The following is an 18,238-nucleotide window of genomic DNA, read 5'->3' on the forward strand; positions in this document are numbered from 1 at the left end:
CATCTCTCTATAGAAGGGCAAAATTAACAATTCATTCCACCAACTGAATGTTCAAGATGGAGGAGTGCCTATCTCTCTCTTTAAGTGACTAAAAAGAAAGTCAAAATGATTAGGACAGAGAAGTTATTACTTTTTAGGCCATTTTCAATAGGTGGCACATACTCAACACAACTTTACTGAGCCCACTCTCGATGTTAACCCTAAAGTTACAGAGCTTTATATAATGTAATCCAATATATGTGGTACTACAAGGAGTTTAAAATCAGGGTCAGTCTGTTTCTGCTGTTTACAAGCTTGGAAGAAGATTGGTTTGGAGAGAATAAACCAACTACTCCAATATGCTTACATGCTGACAAAATAATGTAGTAATTAAAAAAATTACCTGAGTAGTCATATCTCATTGGACCCATCCACCGCTTCTTCTCACTATCTTTTAATATATCTCCATAAAAACCATAACCCAGCAATGACACAGAGTATTTCAAAAATGTGTTGTTGTGATGTACAGAAGAGACATCCAGAGGCTGACAGTCACCTACGAAGATTAGAAGTGTAAGGGTCTGTCAAGCTTTATTTCATTTGCAGCTGCAAGCATCATAGTAACTTTAACACTGCAAAGTCATTAAAAATAAAAAATACATATTGCATTTATGTTAATATATATGTCATAAATGCATATACTTCTTACACATAAAGAAAAGGAAACATAATTTTTAATACCAATTTAATTTCATACTTTAAAAGTATTAAACACTAAGAAGAAAGGGCTCAGTATGCTAAAAACATGTAATGAAGAATGTACAGTCCTTCACCCTGTGGCAGTAGGAGGGGACAGAGTTGAAGAACTATTTAGATTGGAAAAGGCCTTTGGGATCATCAAGTCCAAATATTAACCCAGCACTCTCAAGGCCACTATTAAATCATGTCCCCAAATGCCACATCTACATGCCTTCTAAGTACTGGCACCCTGTGTCAATGCTTGGCAGCCCCTCTCCCTAAGCAGATTGATGCCGTATCTCTTGTACATCTCCTGGGTACTACTTAAACCTCTGTGTCATACTATCAGAAGATAATTCAAGCTGGAAGGAGCCTTTAGAGCTTTCTCATCAAACCTTCCACTCAGACTAGGTTCAGCTATGAGGTCACATCAGGTTACTCAGGGCTTATCCAGTCAAGTCCTGGAAATCCCTAAGAAGACACCACTTCTCTGATGTCCTCCTCATGCAAACTTTGGAATGATGGTGGGAGTTGTAGGGTTGGGTTTTTTGCTTTGTTTGGTATTTTGGTGTTTGGAGTTTTTTCTGTTTCACAGGCAGGTTGGACCAGATGATCCACTGTTGTGCCTTCCAACCTGACCCATTCTGTGATTCTGGGACTTAACAAAACAGCTACAATACTATGATATAGCAGAGCCACATCTTTCCAATCCTAGTCCAAAGGCTTTAACTACACAGATGCTGAGTAGAGTAAACCATAGATTAAGAGAAGCACATGTGTAAATCTTTGCAACACCAGATCCTAAAACTGCAGCTGTTACTCAGTAATGATACCAGAAGGTATCATGACTCTAACTTGGCAAGGGAATATTGAATTGCCCAGGAAAATTGGACAACTGCCACAAAATAGTACCATTCAAGTGTACATGCATTCCTCAAAGCTTTCTCTAAGATAGATATACATATATATAGAGATATAGCCCAACAACTGATGTTTATTGCATTTTACTACTTTCAAAAGAATGACATTAATGAAAACTTTAGAACAACATTTTTGGAATATTATGATCCCTTGAAAACAATGAATTACTGTAGAGAAAGCAATTAGTTTTAACCTCCTGTATTTCAAATCAGAGACTTAAGTCCCAGAAAAAAACTTTGTATTTCAACTCAGCCATTATGTTCAAATTATATTTCACAGACATAAAGAAAGAACTAAATGAAAACAGTATTTTGGGCTACTTCCATCATTTTTGTAACAACACAGCGAACTGCAACCACTCACCTACAATAATATGAAGAGCTGAAGTTACTGGATCAGAAATGCCAACAGTTGAATAGCATATGCAATCTGTTGATCCTGAAAAATAAAAAACTAGACATCAATTTGATCTTTGCAAAACAAGTATTAGTGGCACAGTCCTCCAAATAAAAGCATTATGTTCCTTTGGTTTGATCCTTTCTATTTTATGGAACAAAGTAAATACAGGAATACAATATTATTATTTTTATTATTTAAACTATAACATCCCCCCTGCTCTCTATATAGAGTACAAAAAATTCAAAATATAAGCAATAAATATGTAGCAGTTATGAAGGGAAGTAAGTTAATTTACACAGAAAATCTCACTATTACATTATAGCTTTTAAATCAAATGAGGCAGGCATACATTGATTCTTCTCTGTTTAGGATTTCTTGCTCATTGACATCTCATGAAAAGAAGAGAAATTGACTGGTCTGCTGTTTTTTGTGGTACTGATCTAAATTTCAGGATGTCATCTTACACCAGATACTTCTACTCTGTTCTATTTGAAAATGAGTAAAAATACTTGCTTTCAGGAATTAGTTTCTAGATAGGGTAACAAAATGGACAGAGATGTACCTTTACAGACTTGCTGCAAAATACCTACAAGAAGAAAGCGGGGAAGCTTTAAGTTTCACTTATATGCTGTTTAGAAATAGACAACCCCCCCTGTTTCCTATAGAAAACAAGAGCCTAGCATAGGGATCTGGTTTCTGCTCTGCAGCAGGGACTTGGAACTCAGATCCAGACATACAGAACTGTATTTGTTGCAGCATCTAACTCCCAATTTATCTTAGTTTCTCCCATCCCTTCCATGAAACTGAATTCCTTCAAAGTCAAAGGTAGATGTCTGAAAATATAAACTTTGTCCACATACATGTTCTCAGATTTCCTACCAGTACATTAGGTGGAGCAGCTCAAATACAGTGTACTTGATTTCTGAGGCCATATCAAATTGAAATAAAAACTAATAATGGAGGAATGAGCAACCATTATTTAAAAACCACTTTTAGTTCTTTTTCATTTTGGAAATAGTCAGGGCATTAGCAATTAATAATGGGAGCAAAGAAAATCCTTTTCTTTTCAGAAGATTGGCACCACTTCCCCTGCCTGTGAATGGCAGGACAGAAGCTTTTACCAAGTAAATGTTATGCAGCAATCTATCACAGTGAACAAGCAGCAGCTCCAGGAGCTAGTTAAAGAGAATATAACATAACTGCAGGACAAAAGAAACAGTGTGACTAAACAGACCTCTCACTACAAGGCTGAGGCTCAAGACAGTGCCAGGGTACCATTACAAGCATATGTCATTGCAGGACAGAGGACTCCAATTTCCCTCAGTATCACAACAGATGAGGTACACAGATGATAATCTCATGTCACATTTAAAGTTCTATAAAAGATCTTAAGTGGACTTCTAAAGCTGAAGCTATACTTTACTGCCAAGTTTCAGACTGTCTCCTGTGCTCATGAACAGAAAATTCAGACTACTTTAGAAAAGAAAAACAAACAATCACTGAGATATCTGACCTAAATTTCTATTGCTGAATGTACAAGCCTAACACTTCATCCAACATTTCTTCCACATCTGTGTGCATTTGCTCCTACAATTACCTCAATTACCTTTGTCTTGACGCAAACAGAGCTTCCAAGTGGTTTTACACTACAGATGAGAGAAGAGGGGAATTCATGCAAGCTACTTTTCAACCAGACGCTCACCTCCCTGTGATCTTCCTATTCAATTAAAACCTGATTCATCTGTTTGGCAATTACACAGATCTTATTTACATTTCTATTCATTAACTAGTAAGGAAGGGCTAAAATTACAACTAAAGTCTGAAATTATTTTGGAGATTCTAAAATGGGAGACATACCAACCAGCAAAATACTGTTGTTTTTTTCCTCTTGGAGCTGGTAGTATGGAACAACAAAACCAGTGACCTATTTACACAGATGTAACCACTATGGCATTCCACACATATGAATGTAACTTGCCGTAACACTACACCAAGCATGAACCTAACAGCACTTGTTTAAAGGTCACAAAAATGTTCATGATGACTAAAGGTTTGAATTCTTTTGAATACTTAACCAAACAAGACTTCTAGATCTTTAGGTCGATCTTCACTAGATGAGGAATCTACAACTGCTGACACAACATTCTGAACAGATGGACACACAAACCCACCAAAATCTGGGTTATTTCATCTGTATAAGTCTAATACGAAAAGCAGGATTAGAATGTAAATATAGCTTGAATAATATCTCATGATTAATATCTTAGGACTGCCAGAGCACTCAGTTTGGGCAAGAAGCTTCCCATAGAGCATGACTCTTGACTAATTTTAAGTGGTGGGTATTGTACACTCTGGCTAAACCAACAGAAAAATTATACACATATTCTGCCAGATTTTCTTTGGGGATTTTTAAGGGCAACAGCCTGAGTGAACGAACATAAAAAGAGGTTTTTATGGGTTGCAGAGAACTACATGCAAATGTGAAGAAAGTAGCTGGGTCCTAATTCACTTTAAAAAAGGGACAGAAGCATATTCAGTATAGAAACTAATTATTGCATTGGTTTGTTAGTAGAGAAGAAAATCAGCAGGCAAAGCAATGATTAAGCTTCAGGTTAAGACACACACAGCTATATGTGTGCACATTACACTGCAGACAATATGCCAAAGCTTCTGCTCTGGTCAAGGACATGTTGTCAGGAATAGCTGATGGCAGCTTCAGCTTGAGTCAAGGTACTCACACACAGACCTCAGTGGAAGGCCTTGGGAAGCAGGACATCTGCATGTGACAAGCAGATGCAACAGAAGATCAACAGGCTCTGCTGATCCTATTGACCAGACAACCCTGCTGTAAGTACAGATGCCCATCTCACTTGCAGACACCAAATGTAAGCACGAAAATTTGAGCGTCAGTTTCAAACTGAAACTCACCTTAAGGATATTTATTCCTTTATCTAAAATGCCACCAACCACCAGTGCTGAAGATTATTCTGCTTGTCCTCCAAGTCCTACTCTAGCACTACAATCATCTTGCATAGAGCCAGTACATTTCAACGATGGTGGCACCGTACCACAGGCAGATACTGAATGTCTGAATTCTCCCAGCTAAAGAAAGCTTTCAACACAGATATTTTGCTATTAAGAACTCACTGAAAACATGAAATATGTAGAAGGCACAGATCTTGTCTTTGACAAAGTAGGTATAATTACTTTGAATCTTTACCATACATCACTCATTTTCCCCAAAGTCTGTTTTTTATTAGGAGGTCTCATACAGCCACATGGTTGTTATACAGGCAAGTTCTTCTACATTCTTTTCCTCTGCAAGTATGAAAAATGCAATCTTTTATATAAATACATTTATGATATAAAAATTAAGGAAATCCTTCTTTTTAATTAATCAGTCACAAGGAATAATGATCAAGATATTTATTGAAGTAGGAATGAGCACGTACTCTGCATAAGTGAGCTTTGTTAAAGCAAAATTAAAAAAAGCAAAGTGAGGGACTGCATTACACTGAAGGAAGTACAGCTAGATCACCATATTTCCCATTTGCATGTGAACATTGCTAGATATTTGTGAGTAGACAAGTCATGCAGACAGGTACACTCAGACACCACTTCGCAAGTTTAAATTGGTAACAGAACCACCAAAGTGGTTAAGCAAAAATCAGATAATTTGCTGGTTGAATGGAAGAGTTCATGCCATTGATTGGTGGACCAACAACAGACAGCCAAAGTGCTAGACTTAATAATCTGAATCATGATTAGACTACTAGCTTACAACTAAGGTTTCTTAAACTAGAACACACACATGGTGTGGGGTACAAATATTTATTTTTGTGCTTTTATTGATGGAAAACTAAACAAATTAAAAGCAACTGAAGTATGAAACTAAGCAGGTGACAGAAGCTAGTCAGTTAGATGTTGATCCTATGGAAAGCAGTGAATTTAATAAAGAAATAGAAATACTTTTAGAGCTCATGAGAATTGCTCTATGTGAGATACTCTTGACAGAGGCAGATGCTTCCATGGCACCTACAGAATCCTCAGACAAATCAGTATAAGAACAGTATTTGTAGTGAAAAAAGGTAGAATAGCAACTTCAGTGGGGGGTCTCATATTTGTGCAGAGTTTTTGTGAATCCATAATCCATGCAGTCATCACACAGATGAACTGTCAGGTAAGCTACCCTAAAGACGGAGTAACTCCATGTTTTTGGATCAAACAGCATTTAATATTTTGAAAAATTCTACAAAACTATGTTTCTGGGAAGTGCTTCCTAAATGAGAAGGAGCTGGCAGATTCAAAAGTAAGGGGAGAAGCTACTGCCACAGGGAGAGACAAAGGGTCTGGGCTTACACCCATGTACCTACTCAAAGTTTTGTGTATCTTCCTTTACACATACAGAAACCAAGTCAAGTTTCATCTGCAGAACAACAGACTGGCTTAAATAGAAACAGTTCAGAAAGAATTTGGAATAGGATTTTTTTGGTAGATAATTACTTCAGCATAAGCTCAGCAACACAAGACAACAAAAAAGGTTTAATCTAATAATGGCAGATTTTAGAGATGAAATTAACATCACAGGAGTAAGTAATATTGACTTGTCTCCATGGCAGGCCCACTATATTAAATGCAGTATTTAGCCCTAAGATTGTCATTTCAAGAAGTTTAATGGATTTAAAGTACTGAAGGAGGAGCATAAAACATGTACTTCAGATTTCAAAGTGAATATAGTGAACTTTGAAATGAGATGCTAACTAAATGGCAAAGATCATTAAACATTACAAGCTTTGCAGCTGAGAAGGCTGAGAACAGATCACTTGGAGTAATCAAACAAGAAATATAGCTTTTATTGCTATGCTTTAACACATTTGAAAGATAATTTTTACACTCTAAATGGCAGTGCTATGAGTCCAGTCACACACTCGATGTTTCTTAAGTTTGTGAATGAGTCCTCCATCTTCTTCCTGTATTACATTCATACAGGAAGCCTGTACTGTCTTTGGCATTCTTAACTTTTACAGTGACACATCAACATTCTGATGATAATCATACTACATCCTTCAGTCCTAAACATTACAGAGCTGACCACCAGAACACAGCTATCTGGATACACTAGAAGCCTAAAATCAATATAGCTATTAACTTCTGTCTATACTTTATTCAGTAGTCCCAAGGGCTTAGATTTTTCCCCCACAGTGGGTTGCAGACTTGATTTTTGCAATGAATGCAGTACAACACAGTACAACAACACAGAGTGAAGTGGGATTGTTTTTTCCTATCTGCTAAGATCATTAAGAATATTTAATCTATTAAGTTATTTTAATCTAAAAAAAGAACAGCAGTTGACAGCTTTGCTCTCCTATTCTATGCCAGGAACTGCATTCTATTCTATGTAATAAGAACAGCAAATTATTTGGCTTACTCCAGAGGGTGCAATTTTAATACTAAAACATGTGGATGAAACCTCAGTGTCCAAGCTATATCAGGAATCATTCTATGGACACATATTACTAGTCTGAATGCAGTGAGACCACATGGCTGAAAGTGCTTTTAAGGCTAATAAGAAATAACTAGCTTTGAAGGCCTAGAGGAAAAAATAACTAAACAGAGGTTTTCAGAAATAGAGTACTGCTTCTACGAACTCTTAACAGCAAATCCATTTACAATGGCAAACATTCAATTTCCACTAGCAGATTTGAAGAATGGCTGCAACTAAGAGAAATTCAGAAGTTAAAACTGCCATTTGAGTAGAAGTCTTTTATCTGGGTCAACAAAACCACAAATTTTTTAATAAAAATGTTCCATAATGCGTAAGAATAAATTATATTTTTCAACAATAAGATAACTAAGGAAAGAGGCTGTTGGGAAACTGACACAACTGTTCAAGGAAAAAAAAAAGAGCCAAGCAGGGAATTGCTCCAGAAAGTCAGAATCATGATGTACAAATAGTATTCAATATTAAAAAAAAGAGCCTGCACAATGGAATTCTGCTATGAAATAAAGCTTGTCACTGAAACACAGTCATTTACATGAGTGTTTTAGCATTAAATCTCTTTCATTTGTAATTTTGAACCTTTGTACAATTAAACTGTCAGTCTCTGAGCAAAGACTATCTGCTGAATTTAGTGCTTGTTTGAATACAGAAACTGTTTAATCACAACCACAAAATACAACCTACCACATTTCTCTTAATACAATGATATCAGGAACTAAGTGATACACAAGGTGAAAACACTGATCCACTGTCACCATAACCCAGGCTCCTGTCATCACCGAGCAAACCATCTTATGTATCAGAAGACATCCAGAGCTTTAGATCTTCAGCTCTAAACTATAAGTAGTCTTTGTTTTCAATATCTATTAATGAGTTCCTAGGATATTTTAAAAAAAGGTTGGTTATAAAGAAGTAGAACACAGTGGATGAAGTTTTTTAGATGTATTATTAGTATTTCATTATTACTTTTGTCTTGTATTTCAGGACTATTTGTTTCGTTGTTTTTGTTTTTTTTTTTAAAAAAGGTCTTAAGAATTTCACTTATTTTTGGAACAGACTTCTTGCACTAGTGATAGAGCTAGAGTATCTGTTGGGGTCAATTATATCAAGCAAAGATGAATAGAGAACAGCTTCACCAGGGGCTGGAAAAATACAAACCAGAACAAAACCCCAAATCTTGCTGCCTTAAGGGAGGGTTATGCTATTTCATACTCAATTTGTAATGACTAGATGTGTCAAGATTTGTTCAGTGACTTGACTACCTTTTTCAATAAATAAGTACTTTCCCATATATACAGTCATGGATGATTTTAAATACCATACAACAGACAAACAGATCAAGATATATATTATCCTCTCTATTTCCAAACACCTAATTAACAGAACTTGAAGGCCAGCTTCCTTACACATCATTATAAAAAATTTTGAGGGATATGAATAATGACTTTGAGAAAATATTAGAACTACAGCACTGATTACAAAGACTGTACCTCATGTCAGTTCTAGGAATAGAACATATAGTATACATTCAAATAACAAAAGCATACCGTGGACAAAACACAAACACAACATTAAAATATGTAAGAGAAGTGACTTGATACATGCTAACAAACAGTATACATTCAAATAGCAAAAGCATACCGTGGACAAAACACAATAAACACAACATTAAAATATGTAAGAGAAGTGACTTGATACATGCTAACAAAATTAAAATGTCAATGACGATCATACTTTATGGGTGCAAAAGCAATGCACCCAATGACAAAATGCATTAAGATAATGCTGAAAAAGCAAGGTTAATCTCTCCTGAGGACAAAGAAATAGCTCTTAATATTGAGGTTCTGGTTTTTCAATTCTATCTTCTTATGGTCACATATCATCAGTAGGCAAAATCTTCTGAAACCAGTCATGAAAGCAAAAAACCTTTAGTTCAAGAAATTTGCCTAAGTAAGAAAAAGGAGGAGAAGAAGAACACTTTTGAGTTCTATTCTTGTGAAGTTCATTATACATACCGACTTTAGTACAAAGCTTTAACAAATAAAATCAGAATATACTTAAATATAATACGAAGGTGAAAAACCAACAGGGTATATTCACATTGTAACTTTTAGATACCAAACATTTATTATACTACAAGCAGAAAAGATTAAGCTTCTTGAAAGCAACAAATCAGAATGTTTGAGTCTGGATACATTTTTCATAAAGATGAAACGAATATAAAATTAGTCACCTATAGTTTGAGAGTACAAACGTTGTACTTCACTTGGTACAGTTTTACAACCTGAACTAAATTTTCTCAGAAGCCTTTATTTTAAGTCTAACCAGAAGCTCACAATGTTTATTTCATGCCCAGTTCTTTAATTCAAAGCTCAGGCATCAGACAAGAAAAGCAAACAGCATAGAAAGGATACTGGACTGCCCCCCTGTATTCCTAGAGAGACCTCAAAATTACTGATTCTGTTAAAGAGTTACAACAGTTAATTCAGTCCTGTAAGAGAAAGCAAATTTGTTAATCTGCTTTTGAAGGAATCTTCAAGGACCAAATAGGCAGAATGAGATAACAGCTGGGACACCAGACTGAAAACAGTTAGACTGATCCAAAGAATGCCTTTATGCCCAATAATAATGACAACAATCATATCAAGAAAGACCCCAGTTTGAAGAATGAGTTCTCTCAAATGACAGCAGTCAGGACTTCCTGAAAAAAAGTGCCTGAAATGTTGTAGATGCCCTGTACTTGCTGCAAGAAAAAATGTAAGAAAAGAGAGTCCAGTAATCTTAGCATTTGTTTGGAGTTTGCCAGACCAGCAGAAAGTTCTCATTATAATTCTAACTAAGTTAGTGGATTTGGAACTGGAAAAATATTTATCCGGTAAATTTCTGTTTAGTAAATTCCACTCCTTAATGCATTTAGAAGGTTATTATTGTCAACATCTTATATTACCATACAGTAAGACACAAAAGAAAAAATAGTTATTAAATTCTGAAGTTATACATTAAGCTTTCCTTTACAAAATATTCTTCCTAAGTAAAATTGCATGTGATCAAAAATGTTATATGGATACAAACAGCTTTAGTTAGGTGTCTTGATAGAATATCATTGCTCAGATCTTACACTTAGGCCTAAATTCATCAAGTTATGAATAAGGAAAAAATTTCAAGAATGAATGAATAAATTAAACTGAAAGTCAGCCCTTTCTTACCAGCAGGAATTATGCCAATCCTTATATTGCACTGGACTAACGATGCTTTGGGATTATTTTGGTCTATGCCAGAGTCCTTCTGCATTCTTCCAATGAGACCATGCATCACTTCACTGAACATGCCGTCCCCACCAACACAAACAACACTGCCAGGAAACACAAATTAGAATGCACACTAACAGTCAATAAACAACACGGCAAGTGTTCTACTAGGGCATGCACTGGGCACACCAAAAATAGTTGTTCTATTGTCTTCCTTCATTTTTACAGGATATAGTAGCCCACAGCTAACTAGGCAATTAACAAAAAGCAGGAAAAAAAAAAATCAAGCTACAAAACTGCAAATGCACCTAGACATACCTGTAACATTAGGAAAAATGTTGGAATGCAACCTGCAAACATCTTTATCCTCTACTACTGTGTGCAGACAAACAAATATTAGTGGAAATTCACTATACAACTAAAACACTGAACGGGACTGTACAAACAGCTTTTGAAGTACACAGAATGGAAATAGGGCACCTTTACTAAAAAGGGAAAAGTTAACATTTGCCACTTCAGGCAGAAGTGTATTTTACACTATTTAACAGGAATATGAACAGTAGATGAAAGCCAAAATCCAGAGAAGTGCATGCCTGCTTCTTTTGAACATGCTCAGATCCCATGAAACTGGCAGAAATCATTTATATCTACATAACCATTCATAACAAGACAGAGTTCTAAATGTTACCAGATGCAAAACTTTGTTTCACAAACTTAATTCAGGTCAGAGCTGGTACAGCAGCTGCACAGATAGTGAATATGTTAGAGCTCGGCAGAGTCCACAGCCCAGCAAATACTAGGAAGTAAAAAGACTTTTACAACAGAACACATTTTATGAACAACCATCAAATGTACTCAGCAAGCATAAACATTCTTTAACTAAACAAACTAATTCAAATACACTTTAAAAGAACACATGAGAAATCCACAGTTACATATGTAGTTCCTAGCACACAAGTCTAGGAAAGTGTACTGTTACCTATAGCAATAATTTCCAACTCAAACTAATACTCTTCCACATTATCAGCAACAGATATTGAAGAATTAGCATTTATTTCACAAGACAAATTAATCTAATTTTTAAGTACAGATTATTTAAATTTAGTTATTATTGCATTTTCAGCAGATGGAAAGATTGAAAAAAACAGTAATTTTTTTCCATGAATAGTGAGGACAGTCTTAAAAACGTGAACTCTCCAATTCTAAGTTAAGACCTAGGAGACTGAGACAGAAATAATAAAAGCATATTTGTTTTCAATTTTTGTAATGTTTTTCTCTTTCAATAGTTTAACTACACTGTTCCTGAATTTTAGCCTTATCTTTCTCTGCAGACTCAAAAAAATGGGCTAAAGAAACCAAAGTTTCCATGTCAGTTCAAGGTCAGTGTTTTCACAGTACTGGTTTGCTCAAAGCTCCAACCAGCCTGGCCTTTAACACTTCCAGGGATGGGGAATCCATGACTTCTCTATGAAGTCTGTTCCAGTGCCTCTCCACTTTCACAGCAGGGAGTTTCTTCCTTAAACCTAATCTAAACTTTCCCTCATTCAGTTTAAAACTGTTCCCCCTTGTCCTGTTGTTATATGCCCTTGTAAAACACATCTCTCCAGCCTCCTTTTAAGTCCCCTTGAGGTACTAAAACGTGCTCTAAAGTCTCCCTGGAGCATTCCCTTCTTCAGGCTGAACAAGCTCAGCTCTCCCAACCTGTCTTCACAGGAGGTGCTCCAGCCCTTTGATGATCTATAACAAACAGTACATCCAGACTCAGAGGGGACAGTTACAGGAATCTCTACACCTATCAAAGGTAAATACGATAAAAGCTTCACATATGTAATAACAGCACAACCAAATTCACAGCAAATATCAGAAGACCAATGTACAAGTCAGACATATACTGCACATGTGAAGGCCCCTGGTGAATAATGTCTGAAAGAAGCATCTTAGAGTGATTGTTCCTCATTGGCTTTATTTTACTAGAGGGACAGCATTTAACTTTTTAGATAGATGACAACAGCAAACAACATCTGCTAGAGGACTTCAGAAGCTAATCCACAAGTAAATTGAGTTTTTGAAGAATTACAGTTCCTTCTAATCTCAACCATTCTATGAACTCAAAAAACCCCAATCAAAGAAACAATTTTACTAAGGCTCGTGGAATAGACATATGCATAAGAAAGCACAGTGATATGTGTCACTTCTTCCAAACATAGCTATTACCTGCATGATATTACAACATGTTCTGATTGTTCTGCACAGTGATGTACAAACCCCTGCTACGCTGTAACCAAATGAGTATTTCAAGTCACTGTGCTTAAAGAAAAGCTGTTCTATCACTAAGCTATTAGGTGACTACATTCACTGTTAGAAATTCCTATAAGGCAAAATAGGAATACCTTATTCCTATAACGTAAAATAGGAAGAACAAACAGGAAACCCATATAAGCTATTTAAATCAGCTGTCTAAAGTAAAACGTTTGAGAAGAAGTAAAGCAATTATCGTTAAGAATCCTGTATCTACTTGCAGAATTCCATGTATGGCTTTGCTGAATAGGGAATCTGGAGATGAAATGAAGAAATTCATCACTGAATGAAGGGAAAGCCACACATCAGAACCAGTCTACAGGGACAGTCGAACATCAATTAGATGCAGAAATCCAAAGAACCTTTTACTGTATGTGAGGAAAGTCAAACGTGAAGAAACACAGATTTATGTGGTCCAACCATTTTTAAAATTTTCCAAATAACTACTTAATCTGTTATTTAAAAAGCAGTCTTAATTCAGGAAGTCCTTCCTAACACCACTGTTGACCACAGAAAAAGAGTTGTACATGATGGACAAAAGTTAGGCTTGGAAAGACAGGCTGCAGATCCCAAGCAAACTGCCATTCAGGCCCAGCCCAGGAACAGAAGAATCCCAAGAGTCTAAAAAGATGCAGTTCTCTGACGTATTGGTCATCTTGGAATATTAGAGACCAAAAAAAAAAAAAACCCAAAAAAACACCAAAACAAACCAAAACAAACCAACCAACAAACAAAAAAAGAAAAAAAAAAAGAAAAAAAAATCTACAATATGAGATTTTGACTCTGCCAAAAACACTTCAGATACTACCACAATTGGTCACTGCCACTTGCTGTAAAAAACAATTTGCTAGGAGTGGACATGGGCTCATTTTCCTCCCTTTCTGCACTGCATTGAAATTTCACCAACCATCAGAACCCTTATTTCAAATCACAGATCAAACGAAAAGGAAAAATAACAACTAACTAGGTCTTTCTAGGATCAATGTTTCCCTTCCTTGAACTTCTGAAAAATTAAGAAAATCCACAGTTATAGACAAAACTGTTTATTTGAAGGCAAGTCATTTTAAAGAAGGTCAAGTCTGGGAACTCAGTCTATGAATGTAATTTCTTACTAACACCATTTCCCAACATCATGCCCTTACTCAACACAGACAATGTATATAGCAAAGTACCACAGCAAAAGTACTCTGAGAAGACTCAATGTCTTTTCTTTTTGCAACTTACCAGTTTAAATGTACCTGTCAACTACCACAAAATACAATTCTAAAATACTACAGTTATGAGAGCTTATCTGCATACATTTTCATGTTTTTTCAGATATGTAACTTGTTTCATGTCATGAACTGGAAACAGAAATTACTAGCATTTTTATTAAAATATTCTGCTCCTACAGCAGATTTAATAATGGAATGTAAGATCACCATTCAGTCAGGTCTTCTTTTAAAGCAGTAACAGAAGAAATGCAAATAAATGTAGCCACAATGTAGCCACTATTGAACAGTCATATACGGCAAGTGGAACCACCTCAAATATTTCTGAACAGTCCGCGTGTTTAAACACAGGCTGAATGCTACTGGTGCAGCGTTCTGAACTGCAAGACCACAAAACACTTCTGGGTAGCTTTTGAGCTACAACAGAATGCTCAACTGAGCAGAATTAATCTAACATTCATCTTTTGAACACAAATCTCATGCAAACATTGTTATACTATGCTCGAATATATTGTGCTGAACAAGCTTACTGAAAGAGTTTACTTTTCTTTTTATCCTCCTAAATGTGGATCTCTTACAAAAAGAAACATGCCCCAGGACTTTCAGCTGTTGCAAAAAATGTATTGGTAATGAAGGCTACCCTTTTAAATTACAGACAGGAACAGACCAATTACATAATTACTGGCTCAAAAACAATTAAAAAAGGCAAGTAAAGTTACTTACCCATCATATTTATAAATATTAACTTCAAATAAGTTGTCCTTAGCATGGTTAGCATGCTCAGTTACTGTGAAGAAATAAACACATTAAAATTTATTATTAAAAACTACTATAAAGCTATATACAATATAGAATTATAAAAATAAAATAATTAATAACCATGATTCTATTACCAATGTGACTGTAAAACAGCCTCTTCATAAGATGTGTCTCAAAAGATTTTTGTAAGGGAAAGAGTTAAAGGAGACATACACGGTACATATAGAAAAAGTATTTCAGTAAAAATTGTGCAAATGATCAATTAGTTTTAACAGTGAAACTGAAAAAGAGAAGAAATGCAGAATCTTTTATTTAGAGCTCAAATAGCTCAGGAGCACAAGAAGTTTTATTTTAGTAAGCAGGAAGCTGATAGAAGGTTGCCATTTATCTGGCTACCTATGTTTATTTAGAAAACATTCTCTACCATTTTCTTTCATTTCCTTAGTGAGAAAAGGTAACTAACAGAAAGAACTTCAGCTACTCAGGATTGTTTTGAAGAGTTCATACTGTGTTTGTCAAGAAATTAAAGCACTCATTACTCACTAACAACATCAGTTGATATGGAAGCCAGACTGAAGAGTGGAGCAACTTTCTGTTCATAAATCCTCTTGCCTTGTCTTTTTCCTCCATAGGGATTAATATACACAAGCAGCTGCTTTGGTCTAGACTCTGCAGTAAGGAAAACCATAGTGCACTGCTTTTGTACACAAACTAAAACACTCATCAAGCCATACAAACCTAAACCTATTAACAACAAAGCAAACAGCGTAATAGAATTGTAACTCTTTAACAAAGAGCTATAAAAGCCTGCTTCATCTGCTCTCTTTATTATACTTGTATCAACAGTATTGAATAAATTGTTAATAAGACAGCAGATGAAATTCAGAATCATTTCTCTTGACTCCCTATCTCACATTCTTACTTGTCATTCTTGCAGTACATTCCCACTACACAAGTGCCATGGATTGACCCTGGCACAGTGCCAGCGCCCCCATGAAAGGTATATTTCCAAAATGGTTACTGAGAGATGTGACCTGGAAACAGAACAAAGCAGGCTCCAACTGGGGAATGGAGGGAAAAAAAACCCAACACTTTATTAAGTTACTCTAATTGCATGAGTATTATGGGCATAGAAGATGAAAAGGGCAGCAACAACAAAGCCACTTCTAAGTGAAGCATACATAAAAATACTTTTAAATAAATTTAAACTTCTTTTTTTAATAAGATGGTTAAAATCTATTTCCTTTCTGTGATCAAGTCACACTAAGAATGCCTCACAAAACTACATGATGCAGAGTAAGTGCTTGTCTTACAGTGTTAGCTGCCCTAAAGTGTTAACCCTTCCCCCCCTCCAAAAGCACCTTTGATATTACTATCTCAAATTTGTCCAAACAATTATGGATTTAGACTAGTAGTGTCAATTAGAACAATTATTACACCGCTGTATTAACAGAGATACAAAAAAGTAATGCTTGCTGCACCTAGAAGATATCCCTTTTTATGGAGCAGACAAAAATGTTAACATCTGCATTTCCTGAAAAGACATTCTAGATTATTAGTTTAAAAGGAGAAAATACCAGATTATTACATCAGCACACTTTTACAACAAATCCATCCAAGCTAGAGAGACTGAGTGGTTTAAATTTGCTGTACACTCAGAGCACTCTTCTGCCCATCTGAGAACATATTCCCTTTCCTGAAGGAATTTGTTACCAATAAAATGAACAACTGCATTCAAATGAATTGACTGCTCAGGTCACATTTCTCACAGGTGTACTGAATGGATGCACAAACCCCATTTTTTGAAAAAGACAGATGTACTCTGTGTAATGTATACAAAACAAAAACTTTAATAACGCTTCCATTGCTTGTTCAGAACAGTTTTTCTAAAATACTAACTTTTACTCTGTAAGCCTTAAGTATTTGCTTAAGTCCTACTGTAGGTGTACTTGTATCCAATCCCTTCTCCAGCTCTGTATCTCAGATGGGCCTCAGACGTACACTGTCGGGAGCTCATCCCTAGTCCCATCTCCAGCTCCACCTGCCCCACTCTGGTCTCCCTGGATAGACCAAATTACTTTGTCTCACCTGGGCTGTAAATTTGACTTGTTTCTATCCCCAGCCCTGCTCTGCCCTCCCTGCTCAGATACAGTGGGACCCTGTTCAGCAAGGCACTGCCTCTGCTACAATCACCCCTGACGTCCTTTCTGTCAGTTTCTCTGCTCCTGCTGCTTCCTGACATCTATCAAGGTTATCTCTTTCAGGAATAACTCCTTCAAAATTACTTGTAACCTCCCATGAAGTAGATGTCCAAGAGTCTCAGAAATTACTAATGTGAACTCTTACTACATTAGACACATTTTCCTGATGACAGAGTCTGGAAAGGTGAAACACACCCATAAATCTTCCAATTGCTACAGTCCTTGACCTCATATCTAGAGTACCTTAAATCACCGAGTTTACATCTGTCCATTACTTCTTCCAAAGCTACAGTCATTTAAAGCCTCTGCTAAGCTTCCAATGTGTCTTTATTTTGTGAAAATAATTTATATCTGAGCAAAATTATATGACACCAACAGTCCTCACTGATTAAAGCACTCAGTACAACTTAGTGAATATGTAAGATAAAGTAGTGATAAGGAAATACTTCAACTCTTGGCTCCCTCAATTTTTGAGCATAAGCTGCTCTTAAGAGTTCAAAAAAGCAGATATATCAAAATAACACTGATTGATGTACAAGCCTAAAAAATGATGGTGCAGATGTTCACAGTTTATTCAAACTTACTCTGCATTTCAAGTAATTCCTTCAGTGCCTGTGTCCACTGATTACATAAGTGCTCATCAACACACCAGAACGTCGCATCACTGCACCGCCAGCGGTGATTTCGGGATTTCTTCACATAATGCACTATTTAAATTTTAAAAGAAAACACCAAACAAAATAAAAACCATAATGAGATGGTTCTGTGAAACGAAAAACGCATTTCAGAAAGATCTCCAAAATACTGACCTGTAATTAACCTCCACTACACACTTCTGCAAATGACAAACCCATTCAGAGTATGACCAGCACATTTGTAGAGAGTCCAAATAAAACATAAACGAAAACACTTGCTAACAAGCAGACACCCAAACAAAGACTTTTTAAAGAAACCATGTCTCATCAACTTTTTACAGACATACTT

General features: G+C 36.0%; 1 protein-coding gene across 2 annotated transcripts in view; it reads right to left on the reverse strand.

Moving 5' to 3' along the window:
* Positions 1-18,238, reverse strand: part of CERK (ceramide kinase) — a 33,367-nt gene that overhangs the window by 14,032 nt on the left and 1,097 nt on the right. Inside the window, exons 2-7 of one of the 2 annotated variants that reach the window (XM_041405380.1) lie at positions 17,839-17,961; positions 15,597-15,722; positions 15,018-15,081; positions 10,744-10,889; positions 2,002-2,076; positions 383-535 (exon numbers count right to left, since the gene is read on the reverse strand). In XM_041405380.1, the coding sequence (XP_041261314.1) occupies positions 383-535; positions 2,002-2,076; positions 10,744-10,889; positions 15,018-15,081; positions 15,597-15,722; positions 17,839-17,961 (687 nt within the window). The remainder of the gene's footprint in view (positions 1-382; positions 536-2,001; positions 2,077-10,743; positions 10,890-15,017; positions 15,082-15,596; positions 15,723-17,838; positions 17,962-18,238) is intronic. The other variant, XM_041405381.1, reaches the window with a different exon arrangement.

The sequence above is a fragment of the Onychostruthus taczanowskii genome, unplaced genomic scaffold (genome assembly GCF_017590055.1).
Source record: "Onychostruthus taczanowskii isolate IOZ18803 unplaced genomic scaffold, ASM1759005v1 scaffold23, whole genome shotgun sequence".
NCBI lineage: Eukaryota > Metazoa > Chordata > Aves > Passeriformes > Passeridae > Onychostruthus > Onychostruthus taczanowskii.